At 39.1% G+C, this 17,899-nt stretch overlaps 1 protein-coding gene across 3 annotated transcripts; it reads right to left on the minus strand.

Annotated features, from left to right (window-relative positions):
• Positions 1–11,628: 11,628 nt before the first annotated feature.
• Positions 11,629–17,440, minus strand: PRMT6 (protein arginine methyltransferase 6). Of its 3 annotated transcripts, none has more exons than XM_045897079.3 (2): positions 16,322–17,440; positions 11,629–13,911 (listed from the first exon to the last, which is right to left on the minus strand). In XM_045897079.3, exons 1-2 carry the CDS (start codon positions 17,399–17,401, stop codon positions 13,864–13,866), a joined length of 1,128 nt encoding a protein of 375 aa, XP_045753035.1. In that variant the 5' UTR covers positions 17,402–17,440; the 3' UTR covers positions 11,629–13,863. The 3 variants fall into 3 exon arrangements, 2 of the variants coding, with proteins under 2 accessions (XP_045753035.1, XP_064444801.1); XR_010410805.1 differs by having other exon boundaries at positions 11,631–13,911; positions 16,179–17,440; XM_064588731.1 differs by lacking the exon at positions 11,629–13,911 and having other exon boundaries at positions 15,072–17,440.
• Positions 17,441–17,899: the final 459 nt, after the last annotated feature.

Consider the following 17,899-nt stretch of genomic DNA (forward strand, 5'->3'; position numbering starts at 1 on the left):
TATATAAATTAAGCATTTCAACAAATAACATCATAGTACCCCAAGCAACTGCTTTCCACAAGTGTGCATCCCTCTTTCTTGACTATATATTTGTATCAAAATATGGATCCTGTTTTCCAGATGCTATCTGTGAACACTGGAGCAATTCTTGCATATTCGGTTCATGTTTTTCCTAAGATTAGCCTATATGCATACTATGGCCTGTGTATTTTTGTGATAAGAATGCCTGTTGCAAAAATATGGACTCGCTTTTGCAAATGCACGTCTGTATAAAAGCTGTCAATAACTATTCATCAATATGTTTTACTGGCCAGTTTTTTTTTCAGCATATGCAGTTCCTGTAATTTGTTGTAATAATGCTGGTTTAAAATAGCTATGATTCCAGGCAGTTCACATTAACAGTAAACAAACAGACGGCTCACCAAAAGATGGATCTTCCTTTTTAATCACCCAAATTTGCCACATAGCCTACTTTTATAAATATGAACACCTACAAAAATTATCTTCTGTGATGGTTATTTTTGTGTGTGTCAGCCTGGCTGGGCCACAGTGGCCTGATAGTTGGTTAAACATTATTTTGGACGTTTTCTGTGAAGGTGTTGTTTGGATGAGATTACCTTCCGTAGTGTAGGTGGGCCTCATCCAATCAGTTGAAGGCCTTAACAGAGCAAAGACTGACCTATCCCCAGCAAGAAGGAATTCTGCCAGTGAACTGAATTTGGACTTGAACTGCAACACTCCCATGAGTCTCCAACTTGCCAGCTTATCCCAACAGATTTTAGACTCTCCAATCCTCCATAATGAGCCAACTCCTTAAAATAAGCCCCCCTTCCTCCCCCCCCTCCATAGATAGTTAGACAGACAGACAGGTAGGTAGACAGATAGAGAGAGATATTACTATGCTTCCTCTCCAATGTCACTAACCTTACCTTTCTGTTTACTCAGTCAATGACCTTGATATTTTGGACTTCTGAAAAGCATTGTTAGCCTATTTTCTGCCAAAGGCACAACCTTTCTGATAATGCAAGAGGATTTGTAATCTAATTATTTTTCTTAAAGTGGCCAGTTTCTTTTCTTTTCTTTTTTATCCCTTCAACTGTCTTGTTCAAAAAATAACTTCCAATCTCCCTTGGGTCCCTTAACTGGCTTAACTGCATACTCAAACATCCACACTCTCATATATAACATAATATATAACATTATAATATACAGACATTATATAGACTTTTATATAACAGTCCTATAATTCAGAAATGTTGGAATTTGATAATTTAAAAATTAATCCATATTTATTGAGTACCTAGTACATTTGAGAAGCTGTATTAACTAATGAGGGACGTTCCAAAATAAAATCAGAATAAGCATCAAACTTCAGTTAGCAACTGTGTAGTCGCATGGATCAGTATAGAACTAGCTATATCAAGAGGTATAGGAGAGAGGCCCTCCACTGGGAAGGGAACGGACTGCTGATTGCCCAATTTAGAATCAAATATGAAACACGGTAGTTACAGTTTTGTTTTGTTTTGTTTTCCTTGGATGGGACAAGAATTTTGAACAATTCTGTCTGTTGCATTGAAAAATCAGTGAGTTAGAAATTCATGATCATCATTAGCAAAACAACAATAAGAACAAAACTGTTAAGTCCAATGGTATCAACCTGTCATTTTTTATTTTAAAAAATAAGACCTACTAAATGAACCTAACAGGTTTGGGGCCCAGGTTTCTATTTCAATTGATCACTAATTCATATTTTTGCCTTCTAACACAGTTCTCAATCTTAAACATGGGAGGTCTTCAATCCGTGCTTGTTGAATTGAAGTGAGTCTTGTTGGAAGTGAATTTGGAAGACAGAGCAGGTGGTGTTAGAACCTCCTTTCAGTGATTTCCTAAAGGCTCCATTTAGCTTACATTTTTACCTGTACAGATTTTGTGGCCTAAGAATTAAACTGTAAGTCAAAGAAACCTGATAGATCTGGGGATAGTGCTTTTTAATATCTGTGCTTTACTTTCTTTTTCAGAAAAATGGGAATCTTAAACTTTGTCTCTTCTAAAGGAAAGGTTGTAAGGATAAATTTTTAAAAAATCTGTGAGCTTTGCATTATTCAGAGGCAAAATATTACTGTTGTTATTTGTGGTGCCCAGGCAACCATGGTAGACCACATCCAGAATTCAGAGATATAATCAGGTGTTATCTTATTAAAACAAAATTGCTAAAAAAGATCAACATGTAGTTGATATTAAGTACTTCTAGAAATACTCCTCCCTATCACTTAGGGGATAGTCTTGAATCAAGACTATCAAATAAAAAAACCTAGATTACTTCTGTGAATCTAACCAAAGTCCCCCAAAATTTCTTGAAAAATGCAACCTAATTGATAGCATTTCAATAAACAATCCTATTATGCTTTCCTGGTAAAGTCATTCCTCCCCCCCCGCCCCCCCCCCCCAGATAACTATTTCATACCTCTCCTTCCTTCCAAAGGGAATAGAAAAAGACACATATCCACGTCTATGATAAAACTGTGTTTTATGCCTCTCAAAACAGAATTCAAGCACACTAACTCTTCATTGCTGCTACTTACAACCCTAAGTCCTAAACCTCAAGATAGGGGTGGAGGATTTTAGTCCAGGGACAATACACTCTTGCCCTTCTGATGTTTGTGTGAGAATTTGAATCTAAGCAGTCTGAGCTTTCAGCCATTATATCATGTGCTTATGGCTTGGGAGATTATGGGCGAAATATTATTCTGTCTGGAAAGCAAGACTGTTGAAATGACTGTTCTTTTTTAATTGGGATAAAGCAGCTACTTTTATGGGGATCTGGAGTGTTAACTGATGTCACTACTTAGGGACAAATGCTCATCTAGGACAGCAGAAGGACTCTATCATTTTTACATACTTTGAAGTCTACTCCTTCACAACTCATTAAAAGACGTTGAACATTTAAATCCTTACTGCACAATGAATTTCAAGCAGCCAGCGTAACTCCCATTGCATCACCGCAAAAGAAACATTTTCTTCCAATCAATTTGTTTATTATATTTGACTATAATTGAATTATCACTCCAAAATAATATGTTTATAAATATCAGATGTATGGCACTGGTTTCTAATCCGTCCCCAACCTATGCTTCTGTGGTCTAAATGTATTCAGGAAATTGCACCATTATGTAGGCAGTTGCTCAAACCAGCAACCGGGGAATCACCCTTGATACCTCTCTTTTCCTTCACCTTCTCCTTCAGTCATTAACAATTCCTATTAATTTAAAATATATCTCAATTGTGTATATTTCTCTCCTTCTCCACTGTGACCACCTTTGCAAAGTCATTATCATTTCTTTTCTATAGGACTTAAATGATCTTCTCAAAATGATTTCTCTGGGAAAATTTCTCATATACATAAAATACAGAAAATAGTTTAATGAACTGCTATAATAGTGTGCTCTAACAATTTTCAGCATATGTCACTCTTCTTCCTTCTTCACCCCTCTTTTTTTTTTTTTCTTGGACTATTTTATTTTTTTATTTTTTTAAAGATTTTATTTATTTATTTGACAGAGAGAGACACAGCGAGAGAGGGAACACAAGCAGGGGGAGTGGGAGAGGGAGAAGCCGGCTTCCCGCCGAGCAGGGAGCCCGATGCGGGGCTCGATCCCAGCACCATGGGATCATGACCTGAGCCGAAGGCAGACGCTTAATGACTGAGCCACCCAGGCGCCCTTCTTGGACTATTTTAAAGCAAATCCCATATATCATGTAATTTCATCCACAAGTATTTTTTTATGTATCTCTGATACAAACATTTTTTAAAACAATTTCATTGCCATTTTCATAACTAAAGAATTAACAATAATTTCTTCATTTTTGATATAGTCCATATTTGAATTTCTCTCATTGTCTCACATGTGAGTTTTACAAATGGTTTGTTTGTATCAGACCCGATTAGGTCCTCATATTGCATTTAGTTGTTATGTCTCTTAAGACTCTTAGTCTATAGCAAAGCAACCCCTCATCTCCACCTTTTATACATCATTGACTTGTTGGAGGAATTAGGCTATTGTTTTTCTGTAGAATTCTCACATTTTGGATTTGGCTATTGCCTCTCCATGGTGTTGTTTAACTTATTCCTTCATTCCCTATATTTCCCATAAATCTGGAGGCCTGACTAGATTCAGGTTCAATATCTTAGGCAAGTATGCTTCCTGTTGCATTCATCATGTTTTAAGACCCCATAATAACAGATTTTACCAAATTGATGGTTTCTGAGCATGGAAGCCTGATTCTTCATTAGAAAATTTTCCATTGGGTCACCTGGGGTGGGGGGTCAGTCCATTAAGCGACTGACTCTTGGTTTCAGCCCAGGCCATGATCTCAGGGTCTTGAGATCCAGCCCTGGGTCGGGCTCCGCACTTAGTGGGGAGTCTGCTTCTCTCTCTCTCTCTTTCCACCCTTCCCCCAGCTCTCTCTCTCTCTTTCTCTCTCTAAAATAAATGAATAAATCTTAAAAAAAAAAAAAAAAAGAAAGAAAGAAAATTCTCCATTAACCACTCCCCTCCTGGTTTTAGCAACCATGGATGATCATTGCAAAGATCTATTATTTCATTATGGGTTGTGAAATGGTGATTTTGTCAGGCTATTATTCCTACCACTTCATTTGCTGGGATTCTATAAATAAGAACTTTCCATCATTGGCTGTTGGTTATCCTGAAATGCAAGTTAGGAGGCTATTGTGATGGGCCTGGCCTGAGTTTTCATTGCCATGGACTAAGGTGATGGCAGTGATGATAAGGAATAACTGGTTTCAAAACATATTTTGGCAGTAAAACCCTCAGTATTTGCAACCAGTCAGGCGTGGTGAAGAAGTCACATGAGTTACAACTGACCTCTCATTTTTTGGCTTAAATAACTAACTGGTGGAGGGACATGCAGTATGCGGAACTTGGAAAGCTTTGCAGAAACCAGCAATGGGAGAAGACAAGATAACTAAGGAAGGGGACATTGTTGACAAAAGAAAAAGGGGGCCTTCATAACTTGTTTGTTACAATAACTTTTTAGAGAAAAGGAGTTCCCAAAACAAGAAATGACTTTCGTACAATTTTAGAGACAGGAAAATCGTTTGGCAATTATTCAACCAGTTTTGTATCTGAAAATCCCACATCGAGCAGCCTGGTCACGTGGCCGCCCTGACTCAGGCAGCCTCAGCCCATGTTATTACAGCAGGGCGTTCGTCCTTCTGAAAGTTAAGAGCCTGTCAGTATTTCCATTATAAACTCCAATTTTCAGCCGTTCATAACTTGGCTATTTTAAAATCACAGCAGGCTGAAACTTGCAAGTAATAAAACATTTAAAAAAATAGATTTAATGCATTTTTGTCAAGATCTAGTTAAAATATTGCCTATTTTTTTCTGAGATAAAGTGACTTACAGTTAATATGTTGTGAGAAATGTTTAATTAAAGACACTTATTTTAAGGTTTCTGAAAATAATTACATTTTATAGTGATGTCACACTTCATATGTATAGAGTAAATACGGATGAACCATAAACATTATACTGAAGCAATTTTAATGATAATTATTTAATTATAATTTATTCTAATTATATAAGAAACTGGTATATGCATTATTTTCGATGAATTTCTTTCCACTAAAACTTGTAGATTGGTTAAGTTTTTTTAAGGAACAATAACGTGTTCAATTTTTATTTTATAAATAGGTGTTTTATTATTTTGCCAGACAGAACTTAGTCTCAAACTTATTGTTCAATTAAAAATATACCATCTTTTGTTTGGGATGCGGTATTTTGATATTCTTTTAATAATAGAATTTTCTAATATATGGATGCCAATTTCATCTATGGCCAGGAATTCTGCCTTAACTACAAAAACACTCTCTTCCCTTATGAGGAATAGGAAGAAACACAGAGAGTTACAGAATAAAAACAATGGAATACTATATGCTGGGTAAGGTAGACAATGTAAAGATGAACCAGAAACGTGCCCTGCCCTTATAGGACAATAAAACTAATCAAAAGTAGACCCAGTAAGGCCTCAAAGAGTAAAGCAATCAAAATATAATATGAGATTGTGAAGAGATTCCTTCCATCAGAGGAGATGAGGAAATACTTAGTAGGAGGGTAGAATTTAAGCAGATCTTAAAGGTTGGACAAGGAAGGAAAAGGGAGAAGATGGACATTCTAGACAGGCAAGTGTGGCAGCATGCATGAAGGAAAGGGAACTAGAGAATTGCATGATGTTTATTGGGATGATACCACCATGTTTCTCAGGAATTGAATCACATTCGCCCAATAGATGCTGCCTCTTGGTCTGTTTTAAACATTTCTAAAAAGTGTGTGTGTGTGTGTGTGTGCATGTGTGTATGTGGGCACGTGTGTGTTTATGTGCACAGTTGACTAACAGGGTAAATTAGATAAATGCAAAATGGACTCCACAAAGTAAGTTCCTTGATGACCAAATTGAATCCTAGAATGAAACTTTCACTTTGGGGGAAGTTGGCTCATGGATTCTTTCTTGTGGTGACAGAAATATTTCAGTCTAATATAGAGAACATGGATACCATGAAAATACGATTTTTTAATATCTTTAAAACAGTTTATTGTTTAACATACAACAAATTGCCCATATTTAAAATGTGTCTATATAGTCTCTCTCTCTCTCTCTATACATATATATATATATATATATTTTTTTTTTTTTTTTTTTTTTTTTTTTTAAGAGAGAGAGAGCAAACCTGTGAAGGGATAGGGGCAAAGGGAGAGGGGAGAAGGAGAGAGAGAATCTTAAGCAGGCTCCACACACAGCACAGAGCCCAAACTGGGGCTTGATCTCAGGACCCTAAGATCATGACCTGGGCTGAAATCAAGAGTAGGACGCTTAACCAACTGAGCCACTCAGGTGCCCCATGTCAATATACTTTTTAAAATGGCATTGTAAACATAACCCAAATGACTCAATAAGTATAAAATATTTGTCCCATTTTTCAAAAGATTTTATTTATTTCTTTTTGAGAGAGAGAAAGCTCACAAACAGGGGGAGTGGCAGGCAGAGGGAGAGGGAGAAACAGGCTCCCCGCTGAGCAGGGAGCCCAATATGGGACTCTATCCCAGGACCCTGTGATCGTGAACTGAGCCAAAGGTAGACATTTAACTGACTGAGCCACCCAGGCACCCTATTTGTCCCATTTTGTTTGGAGAATTTCATTCTTGGTTATAATCTGATTGAAGGAAACTTGTATGTGTGCAGAAATAAGGTCCATAGGATGTGTTTGTCCATATCATTTAAAGATGAATTAAGCACTGAGGCTGATAATGAATGAAGAACACATAGGTCTGTGATTCCTTCAGTGGCTTTTGGGAAATTCTGTGGGACCTCATCCATTCAGGCCTCGTGGGGAAGAGAAGACTGATATCTACTTGCTGAAGAGTAACTGGGGAAAAATCTGAATAAACTGGTTGTCAAAATATAACTTTGAAAAAAAAGATTTCATCGACCTTAATAAATTATACCTTGGTTTCATTTTTATCCTTTGTCGTAGTTTTTGGTCTTTCTCTTTTGTTCATGGGAATCCCAAAAAAGGAATCATTTTGAAAGTCTTATCAATACTTTTATTTTTCTTATGCCTTTCAAAATTTTATTTCTAAAGATCCAACCCAGTCCTCTTTGACAAGATTTATTCTGTGTGCTCAGGGAATATTGGTAGACCCCCCAGGCTCACTGGCTATAAACTCACTAGAGATTTTTCTAGTGTTGGCAAGCCCAATCATTTGCACTGTCCATCTGTGATATTTTCAGCATGCCTGATATCACTGCAATTTCCATCTATAGACCGTAATTGAAAAACACTAAGCACTTGTTTTTCAAACCATTTTCCTTGCCTAGAATGCCTACTCTGTCCTCTTATAGAAGTTCCATTTGGTTTACAAGGCCCACTTACTTAGCAATTATTTATTGAATACCTAATTTGTGCCAGATAATGGCTTAGGCAATGGATAGATAGTGATGAATGACGGGGACAAGATTCCTATTCTCACAAATCTTATGAGAAAGACACTAAACAAGTAAATAACTGAATTTCCGATAACAAGGGGGAAAATGGTATCTGTGGTGGAGAAGAGGTCTATTTTCATTATGGTAGTCAAGGAAATGTCACTCTGAGGTGACATGTAAGCAGAGAACTGAAAGAAGAGAGAGAAGGAGTGAAACATATGGTCTAAGGAAAGGTGTTCCAAGTGGAGAGTACATAAGCTGGAATCTTGACATGCCTGAGAATCTGAAAGCTCCAGTTCCATTCCTCCATTTTCAATGAGAAGCTCTGATTTCCCCATCTTGCAATGACCAAACTCTTATAATCATACTTGTCTGCGTGATTCATTTGGCACTGAACATATGGTGTGTTATAATTCTCGTTACCTTTGAAAAATTGAGATGCTTGCTCTCCACTTAAGACTCAGCCCAGGACTTTCTGCTATACTTCTTGATATGCCAATATCAAACATAGTAGCCTCACGAAACAAGCAATCAATATAGACCCATGATCATAATCTGATGTAATGATTTGTGCTATTGTCAAGTCTTCAAGAAGCTTATTAACTCTTGACTCAAGATAGAGTTGGGTAGAGGGTTGAGGTTCTGGCTATTTAAAAAATATATGTAATAAATATATACTGGTTTTGAAAAAACAAGCAAAACTGGTATATACATACATATATAGTAAAATTATGTATATATTTATATACATAACATTATTTATATAAACCAGTTTGGTTATGTTAGGTTTGAGATGCCTATCATGTCCAAGTGTAGATGACAATTAAGCAGTTGTACATATGAGTCTGAAATGCAGGAGAGATGTCAGGGATAACAATATAAATTTGGGAATCATCAGCATATGGATGGTATACTATTTATAGTAATGGGAATGGATGAGCTGAGCTTACCTAGAAAGAGAATAGAAAAAGAGAAAGGTAAGTAAAATTTGTGGCAGCCAAGAATTGCAAACCACTGTCTATCAATAGAGAATTGGTTGGATAAATTATGGATTACGCATACCATACGTTTTCATATTGCTATTAATAAGAATAAGTTATAGACACATACATTGACTTCATGGGACATTTAGTATATGTATTTTAATCCCCCCAAAATAGTTTTCAGAGTAACAGGTATAATATGTCTACATATTTATTAAGAAAAACCTACATAAATGGGTATATAAGAAGACATAATAGAAAGATACATTCTAAACTGTGGGGAATAGGAAATTAACTTTTTCCTTCTACACATTTATACTTTATTCATGCAGCTTTTAAAAGAATAGTGAGGGTGCCTGGGTGGCTCAGTTGGTTAAGCAACTGCCTTCGGCTCAGGTTGTGATCCTGGAGTCACGGGATCGAGTCCCACATTGGGCTCCCTGCTCAGCACGGAGTCTGCTTCTCCCTCTGACCCTCCTCCCTCTCATGCTCTCTGTCTCTCATTCTCTCTCTCGCAAATAAATAAATAAAATCTTAAGAAAAAAAAAGTTAAAAAAAAAATAAAAGAATAGTGAAAGAGGGACATAAGCAAAGTGTCCATAACTATTTAACAACTTAGAATGTAAAGGAATCTCAGAAAGGATAATTATGATAGTAGCCATATCCTACCAGTGCTCCATTTATTCCCCATGTGTCACTTTGCAGCCCTCAACCTTTTTTTCTTGTATATCTGCTCTCCCCGTACTTTCAACTTTCTTCACTGGTAATCCTTAGCTGGGGGACTGTCCTTAGACTGTGAAAACTGCCATGCCCACCCAGGAGAGCTGGGAAGTGCCTAGAAATTTACGTCTCCCCAGGGACAGGCATTAACCGATGTCTGATGGGTGAGAAGGTATGAATGTTCCAGCTACCTTGTTCTCTAACTGGGGACATTCTGAGATGTGATTTGTGCTGTCTCCAGAGCATCTCTGAAGGACTGAGCCAAAGTTCCCTTTCTTAGGATCTGGTTTACTATCACACCCTAGTCTCATCTCCTTCCCTTCCTAATTTTGCTTCCCAACTGCCCTTCTGGCATTTTCTGGGAACTCTTCTTGATAAACACTTTTATATGTATCCTTGTCTCAAGGTCTGCTTATGGGGATCCCGGCATAAGACAATGACCCACCTATTTTAAACGACTATAGATGAAACCTTAACTCCTGAGAGCCCAGGCATCATAGATAGGATAGTGTACTAGATTAGATGCTCAGATTTCAGGAGATGAGTCCTAAGCTCTGTCACTTACTCTCCACGTGGTCTTGGGCAATTTACCAAACTCCATGCCTTTGTTTTCTCATCTGTATGATGGGGTTGATAATAGAATTACTTCATAGAGCTCCTTCAAAGAGTAAATAAGATAATGTACTTAAAATGCATATAGAACATTAGGCACTCAATAATGATATAAAAATTAATGTGGATGCTTTATATAAGTATTGGGACTATCTCTATGTATGCAGAGGCATGTCTAATAAAAGGAGGGGTTTCCTTTAAATGAAAATTTATAATGGATATGGACTTTTCTTAGGATGGAAGAACATTATCTTATTATGTATAACTGATGTGAGGTAAACAAAGTTAATACATCATTGATTTTAATGGGACTTTGCACAGTTTGATTAATATACCATTATTGCATAAAAGCATTCTACATGCTGAGAAATAGTAGCTGGTGTATTTGAATATTATTTGGTATAAAGTTTCAGCATATGCTATTTTCACTGTATGTCTCTATGCATGCATTATCATCTGGTATAAAATAAATCAGATAATGAATCAAAAAAAAAAAAAAGGAAAAATGATATCTCCCTAACAACTAGGGCACCTGGGTGGCTCAGTTGGTTAAAGTTAGAATTCTACACTTTGTTCTTAAATATGATAATTTTACCAAGAGCAAAACTTCAAGAGTTTTTTGTTTTTGGGTTTGTTTGGTTTTTTGTTTGTTTGTTTGTTTTTAAAAATCTAATATCATCCCATTCCATACCACCCATTACTAAACTGCATATAGCTTGAGATAATGGAGGTTGGAGGCTTTGTTCACAAATTTGACAGGATTAAGGAGTTCTTAAATAGGACAGTCCTTGAATCGGTTTAGAAATTAAGCTGAAATGAGAGGTTAAGGACAAATATCAAAATAAGCAATAGTTTGTAGCCAATCAAAATACTCTTAGTTATGTTCTGAGCCCATTACTTCAGAAAAAGTTTTATCTTAAGGATATGGTTATGTGGGTAAAATGTATGCATGGGGATCTTAATCTTCACTTAATGTTTTCTCTCACTAACTTCATGTCTCTTTGACACCAAGATATTTTTATGTTGCCCCCGGACTCTGGAGAAACACCCCCTGTTCCCAATCCCATTATCCAACCATCAATAATTGAACACTCAATTATTTTCCTTTCACTGTACACACATCAGGATTTCTATTCCCTTTTCCTGTTGATCTTTTCTGGTGACCAAAATAATACAATAAATAGATTCATACTGAAGGATGGTTATGGCCACCTGTAAACCTCCCCATCTCCACTCCATTCTCCTTTTAAGAAAATTTGCATTAAAAAGAAAAAGATCTGTAAACCCAATGGAGCTTTGAATTCCTTTAATTTCTGGAAGTTGAACAAAGGACAGAATGTTCTGCTGCCATGCATGTTTCTGTAAATGAATAAACTCAAATGATATTGATAAGTAGAAGAACAATGTCAGAACATAGTGTGGATATTGGTTGGTTTATTCATACTACCAGGCAACAACCATTGAACAGAAAGTACACTGACACACTTGAACACAACTAGTCAAAAAGGAATGTATCCCACCCTATGTTCTTCCTCTTGGCATGGTTTGGCCACATGCTTTAGGTCTTGAAATGTTTATTAAACCTCCACTCCATTTTTGTACATTTTGCTTTGTCTCAGGAACTCTTCTTTTTGCTCTTCCATCAGGCTGTCTTATTACTGCAGTGTTATTAGGATTAACATCTTTTTTTAACTGCTGTTATTTTTATTGGTATTCTTAGTACTCCTGGTTACAAAGTTTTGATTGTCCACCCAACCAATTTTCTCTAAGTTACTTTTAGTGCACAATTTTGCAGAATGTGATGTGATTTTCACAAATATGTACATCATATGATTGCAAGAACGCCTGTTAAGCACTTTAAAAAGTATGGGGAGGATTTACTTCCATCCCACCTTCCTTTTTGTGCAGGGGGCAGCCTGGAGAAAGGAGGAATGTTTTCTTTCCTTACAGCTCTCTGTGTTCTAAAATGTCTGTTATAACTGATTTTTATTTTATTTTTAATTTTTTTAAAAAAAGATTTTATATATTTGAGAGAGAAAGAGAGCACAAGCAGGAGGAGGGGCAGAGGGAGAGGGAGAAGCAGACTCCTCCAGGAGCAGGGAGGAGCAGGGAGCCCAATGTGGGACTCTCGATCCCAGGACCCCGGGGTCATGACCTGAGCTGAGGGCAGATGCTTAACCTACTAAGCCACCCAGGCACCCCATATAAGTGATTGTTTTTAAGAGTTAGAAAGGTAGCTACTTGATCAACTGAAATCTTCATCAGTCTTTATTCCAAGTTATTACTAGAAATAACGATGATTGTTATCATCAAAGCTCCCAAAGAAGCACAATTCCAATGTTACTCGTCATGTCTTTTTATTAAAATTTTGGCTTTAGTAAGGTCCAGATTTTTTGTTTCAAATGTCTTATCCTACAAGCATATATAATAATTTTGAGAAATAGTCTCATTAATCATTGTCCTCCTTACCATCACATTTTTCTCTGAGGATCTCTTAATCTATGTGATGACAAGTAACACTTTTGCACTTGAGAGGAATTTTAAGGTTAGAGCCGACAAAAGGGCTGGCTTCTCATCTTTGCTCCAGCAGAGGTGAGATTTAGTTGGATGATGTCTTTCCAGGTTAAAGAATGTGTGCAAACTACTGATGTAGGTAATTTTATTCCCCTACTGTATCCAAGTTGAGGGTAGCATTTGCTTATTTATCATAGAACTTAATTGTTAGATGGTTGGTGTTTATTAAATCATTAAATGAGTGAACACTTATTTCATTGGATGCCAGTACCTATAGTCAGAGCTCGACTTTTCTTTGCTACTGCAGTGAGCATTGTTTCTTGGGGGCCTCAGAAGGAATGCCACACTTAGACCTGTTAGGGAAACGGGTACATGGTATATTTTATGAATACCTAATAATGTCAACCTTGAGATACTATATACTGAAGGTGGCTCTTTCAGGTCTACAAGATAGATCTCCAATGGAACTTTTTTAAACTAAGAAGTTGTTTGGGGATAGGAATTAAGATACTTGTGTTCAACTGTTAAGAATTAGTTATATAACCTTAGGGAAATCCTTCAATATCTGTGTCTTTTTCCTAGTATATAAAGTGAAGGTAATCATCTGCCCTCCCTAACACCTACAGCATCCCAAGTAGCCCATTATCGTTGACGTATTTTCCTTTTTGGTTTATCCTATGAACATACCTACTTGGAAGCAAAACTATGTTTTATTGGTTTGTATACCTAAGTGCTTATCACAATGACTGTTATCTGGTATACTCAATAAAATGTCCATTGGTCCAGTGAATTAACATAAATATTTGGAAAGTTTCACAGGGCTAAATAAATGTAAGCTGTCTGAAGAAAGCAGGTAGAACTTCATCATGTTTTCCCTCCCTAGGGCTGACAGTTATTCCTGTGGTCCAAATGACCCTAGGCAATCCAGCTCACACAGAGACTGCACAGTGCCTGGATATTGGAGCATGTCACGCTCTCATCCTTCTGGAAGTGTTGTCACTCCAAAGGGCTTGGATCATCTGGTGTCCAGTCACACACTGTCCGTCATACACAGCCACGCTGATACTGCCAAACAAACCTGTAAGAAAATCAAAATGTTGAATATTTATTCTGTAGAGGAGTGGCCAAATGCTGCAGGTTTGCATAGTAGTTTTCTATAATTACAACAGCTAGGAATCACTGAGATTTTATTTTGTACCAGGTACTATGTGCTCGCATGTATTAACTACATGTAGTAACTACATTCCCTGCATTACATGTATCACATATGATTGTTCTACTGTTTGCATGAGAGCCCTGGAGAAAAACAGAGGTTAAGTATTTTGCCCAAGGTCACACGGTTATAGTGGGGAGCCTAGGTTCCAGCAGGATCTGTCTGGCTCAAGTCCTAGCTTTTAGCCATATGCTATGCTGCCACTTGACTAATTGCTTTAGCAGCTATATTTTTATAATTCATTTTTCTTTTGGGAAACAGTAACAAGAATATTAGAGCTTACTTGCCTAAATATGAAATACTTTTTGCTTCTACAGTTTAAGTTTTAACTGGGCTCTCTTTGCATGCTTATACTGGTGACAAGAACTCTGTAATACAGGCATATTTATAAAAGATATATATTTAAAAAAAAAATGGAATTCAGGGGAATGCTTTTGTCTGCTTATACAGCAAAGGGATTCTTTCAGGAAGTTAAATAACATCAGAAATCTACCCAAAATCATACACTAAAATTCTAAATAAATGTTCATCTTATAATATATAGCTGACCCTAAAAAAAAGGACCTATTTTATACCTCTAGCTTAAATCAGGCCTACCTTGCTATGACTGCATCATTTACATAGACTGTTAACTATCAAAATGGTGACAACTATCGTTGTTATTGCTTGGATCTTGTAAAGTCATTGATTTTGTATGTTTCCCTTCGTAATGGAAGATCTCATGTGTTAACATCAAATTTTAGCAAATTGGTTATAATACTTTGGTACTTTAATATGCGATGAATAAAGGAGAAAACTCAGTTACAATAAACAAAACTATGTTGATCACTTCAAAGACCACTTTTTCACACCTGCTCTCTATTAGCATACAAAAGCTACCAGTATGAAGAAAAAAACATACATTAAGCATAAATTACCCTGAAGCTATATCCTGAAGGGGTTGTAACACTTTTCTTAAGAACTGACAATATTAAAAAGGCAAAAGCACTATAAGTCACAGTACACAAGACTTCTTACTTCATCTATAAAAATAGAATGCCAATGTTTTATTTGCCACAGGGTTAAGGAGGGAAACATCCGTAAAATAAATTTGATAACATGACTCACACTTCATTACAAATGATTTTCTGAAATTCACAACTTTAACATTTGGCTGAGCTAAAAAGAAGAAAAAAAAACCCAACAACGCTAAAAAAGGAAATTTCACTTAATGTAAGTAGGCCAGATAACCTGATCTCTTTAAATGAGAGTTAAAATGAGTGCACTTCTCTAGCTGGGAAAATACTTAATTTAGAGAGCCTAAACAATTTACCCAATATAATGAACAAACCCTTGGGTTAGGTTCAGAAAACCTTCTATCAGCTGGTTGAATAAAAATCACATAAAACTCTATTATGTAACATACATGAAACAATTTCTTGGTTAAATCTTAATAATAAAGAATAAAAAAAAAAAAAACAAAAAAACAAACCATACTACCACTTCACTGTCTTTCAGATCTTTTTCTCCTAAATGTACCTTCTAGATTTTTGGGGTATGCTGCACAATTATATATTTGTGGAGATGTGTGGAGAAATGTGTTCAACTTTAGCACCCTATGGAAGTCGTAAGTGTAAGAACAGGGTTATTCAAACTCCTTCCTCACTCTTCTCCCTCTCATTACCAGAAGCAAAGTTTATTTAAAAAAAACAATGAGGAAGAAGTACTGAAGCCTAGAGGCACCTAGGAAAGGAGGGAATTTAGAGAATGACAGAATATGGCTCTTGAGAGAGATATTTAAGTCATACTGGAAATTTATGGAATCTACTAAACCCCTTAACCCTTCTCCCTGGCTTCAGATTTAGATGTGAGGTGTCAGGGAAGTGCATGAGCCTTCATAAACTGGTATTTTCTCCCGTGTGTTTGCTTTCTTCCCGTGAAACAAAAGAAATAGAAATACAAGTGCTTGGTACCACATGCTTTTGAGACTTAAAAAAGCCCATTAATAAACAAGTTGTTTCCATCGTTGGGGGTATCGGGATTCACTTTTTAAATAAATTTCGCCAGAGGAATCTCCTCGAAGGGAGACTGAAGTCACTCTCCCTCCCCAGGAGCCACGAGGGAAAAGGGAGACAGAAGATATTGCCCCCTACTTGCACGCGGGATCTCCCTTTCTCCTCCGACCCCCCGCCGCCTCTACCACGCAGGTCTGGGCGCCTCGGGAGGTAGCTGGGAGAAAAGGCAACGCTCAGTCCTCCATGGCAAAGTCTTTGGTCTTTTCCTCCTGGTCGCCTACTTTGTAGCGCAGTAGCACGCGCAGGAGACGGTGGTTATCCCGGGAGGGCAGCAGCGTGATCTCTCCGGAAATGTCCGTATCTTGTTCCACTTGCACAGGCTCGTTCAGGTAGAGGAGTGCCTGCTTCCAGTGCGTGACGGGGTGAAAAGGCGAGGTGGACAGCACCAGCGGTTTCTCCGAGTCCCCTCCGGGGAAGGTCACCTGGAACCAGATGGCAAAGCCGTGCATGGGCGCTGAGCCGTAGCAACTGAAGCGGAAGCGCCCGCCCACCCCAGCCTCCAGTTCCTGCTCCAGGCCGGTGCGGGCCAGCTCCAGCTGAGCAAAGCACTGCGGCCGGGCCAGTACGTCCTCCCCGGACAAACCCTGCACCACGATCTCCGAGTGGCCCATAAGGCAGCGCGTGGCGAAGCTCTCCAGACAGCTCATGTCCACCCCGTAGAGCTGCTTCACCTGGCTCCAGAAGCCCAGGCGCAACTCCAGCATCTGGTCGCTGATGGGCGCCACGAAGAGCTCGGCGGAAGCCGGCAGGAGAAGACCGCCCTCCTTCAGCCACTTGGTCCGCGCGTAGAGCACAGAGCTCAGCATAGACTCGTGCAGGAGTCCGTAGCCCATCCACTCGCTCACGATGGCATCCACCTGCTCCGGCAACTCCACCGTCTCCACCGGGCCCGGCAGGACGTGCACCCGATCCTCCAGCCCGTTGAGCCGCACCACCTCCCGGGCCTGCTGCCAAATGGCGCTGGCCTCCACCGCGTACACGCGCCGGGCCCCGGCCTGCACACAGAAGATGCTAAGAATGCCGGTGCCCGCGCCCACGTCCAGCACAGTCTTGCCCCGTAGTCCTGCCCAGTTCCGCAGGATGCCCAGGCGGTAGGCATCGGTCCGGACACGGTCCGCAATCATCTCCTCGTGGACCGATATGTCTGAGTAGCAGTCATAGTATAGCTGGTCCCGCTCCCGCCTAGCCCTCCGGGGTCGCGGCAGGGCCGCCTCCTGCTCTCCGCCATCTTCCTCTTCAGTTCCCTCCCCTCCTTCGCCGCCACCCCCCGACTCAAGCTTTCTTCTCTTGGGCTGCGACATCTTGGCGGCTCCGACCGACTCCCGGCGGGCGTTGCGCGGCTCCGCGCGGGCTCCGGGAGGCGGGGGCTTCTGGGACTTGTAGTGTCCGCTCGCACCTCCCACTTCCTGGGGGGTCGCCGGGCGGCTGCCTGCCGGAAGCATCAGAGCTCCACTCAACTCTTTGCTCCTCTGAGGTCCTGGTATCCCTTTCCCACTCGCAACACCCAAATAGTATGGCCCTGTACATTCCTCCTCTTTCCCTTAGCTCAATTCTCTTTTGCTTTCACTCCCTTCCGGAAGTCCACTCGACCGCAAGACCAAAAACCCATGCTGGTCGTGTCTTCTCCACTCCCTGATGTTATTACACCGAATTAGTCTGGGCGACGCCGGTCACACACTGCCACCTCGCCTGGACCGTTACTGCTCTTAAAGCTCTCCAGATGGAGATTTAGAAATCGCACTGCACGTTTTCCTTTTCTGTTTCCGTGGAGTTAGGGTGCAAAGAAGGTGTAAATACAG

The sequence above is a fragment of the Mirounga angustirostris genome, unplaced genomic scaffold (assembly GCF_029215605.1).
Source record: "Mirounga angustirostris isolate CCGP_5_RB_7025 unplaced genomic scaffold, mMirAng1.0.hap1 SCAF_4, whole genome shotgun sequence".
Taxonomy (NCBI): Eukaryota; Metazoa; Chordata; class Mammalia; order Carnivora; family Phocidae; genus Mirounga; species Mirounga angustirostris.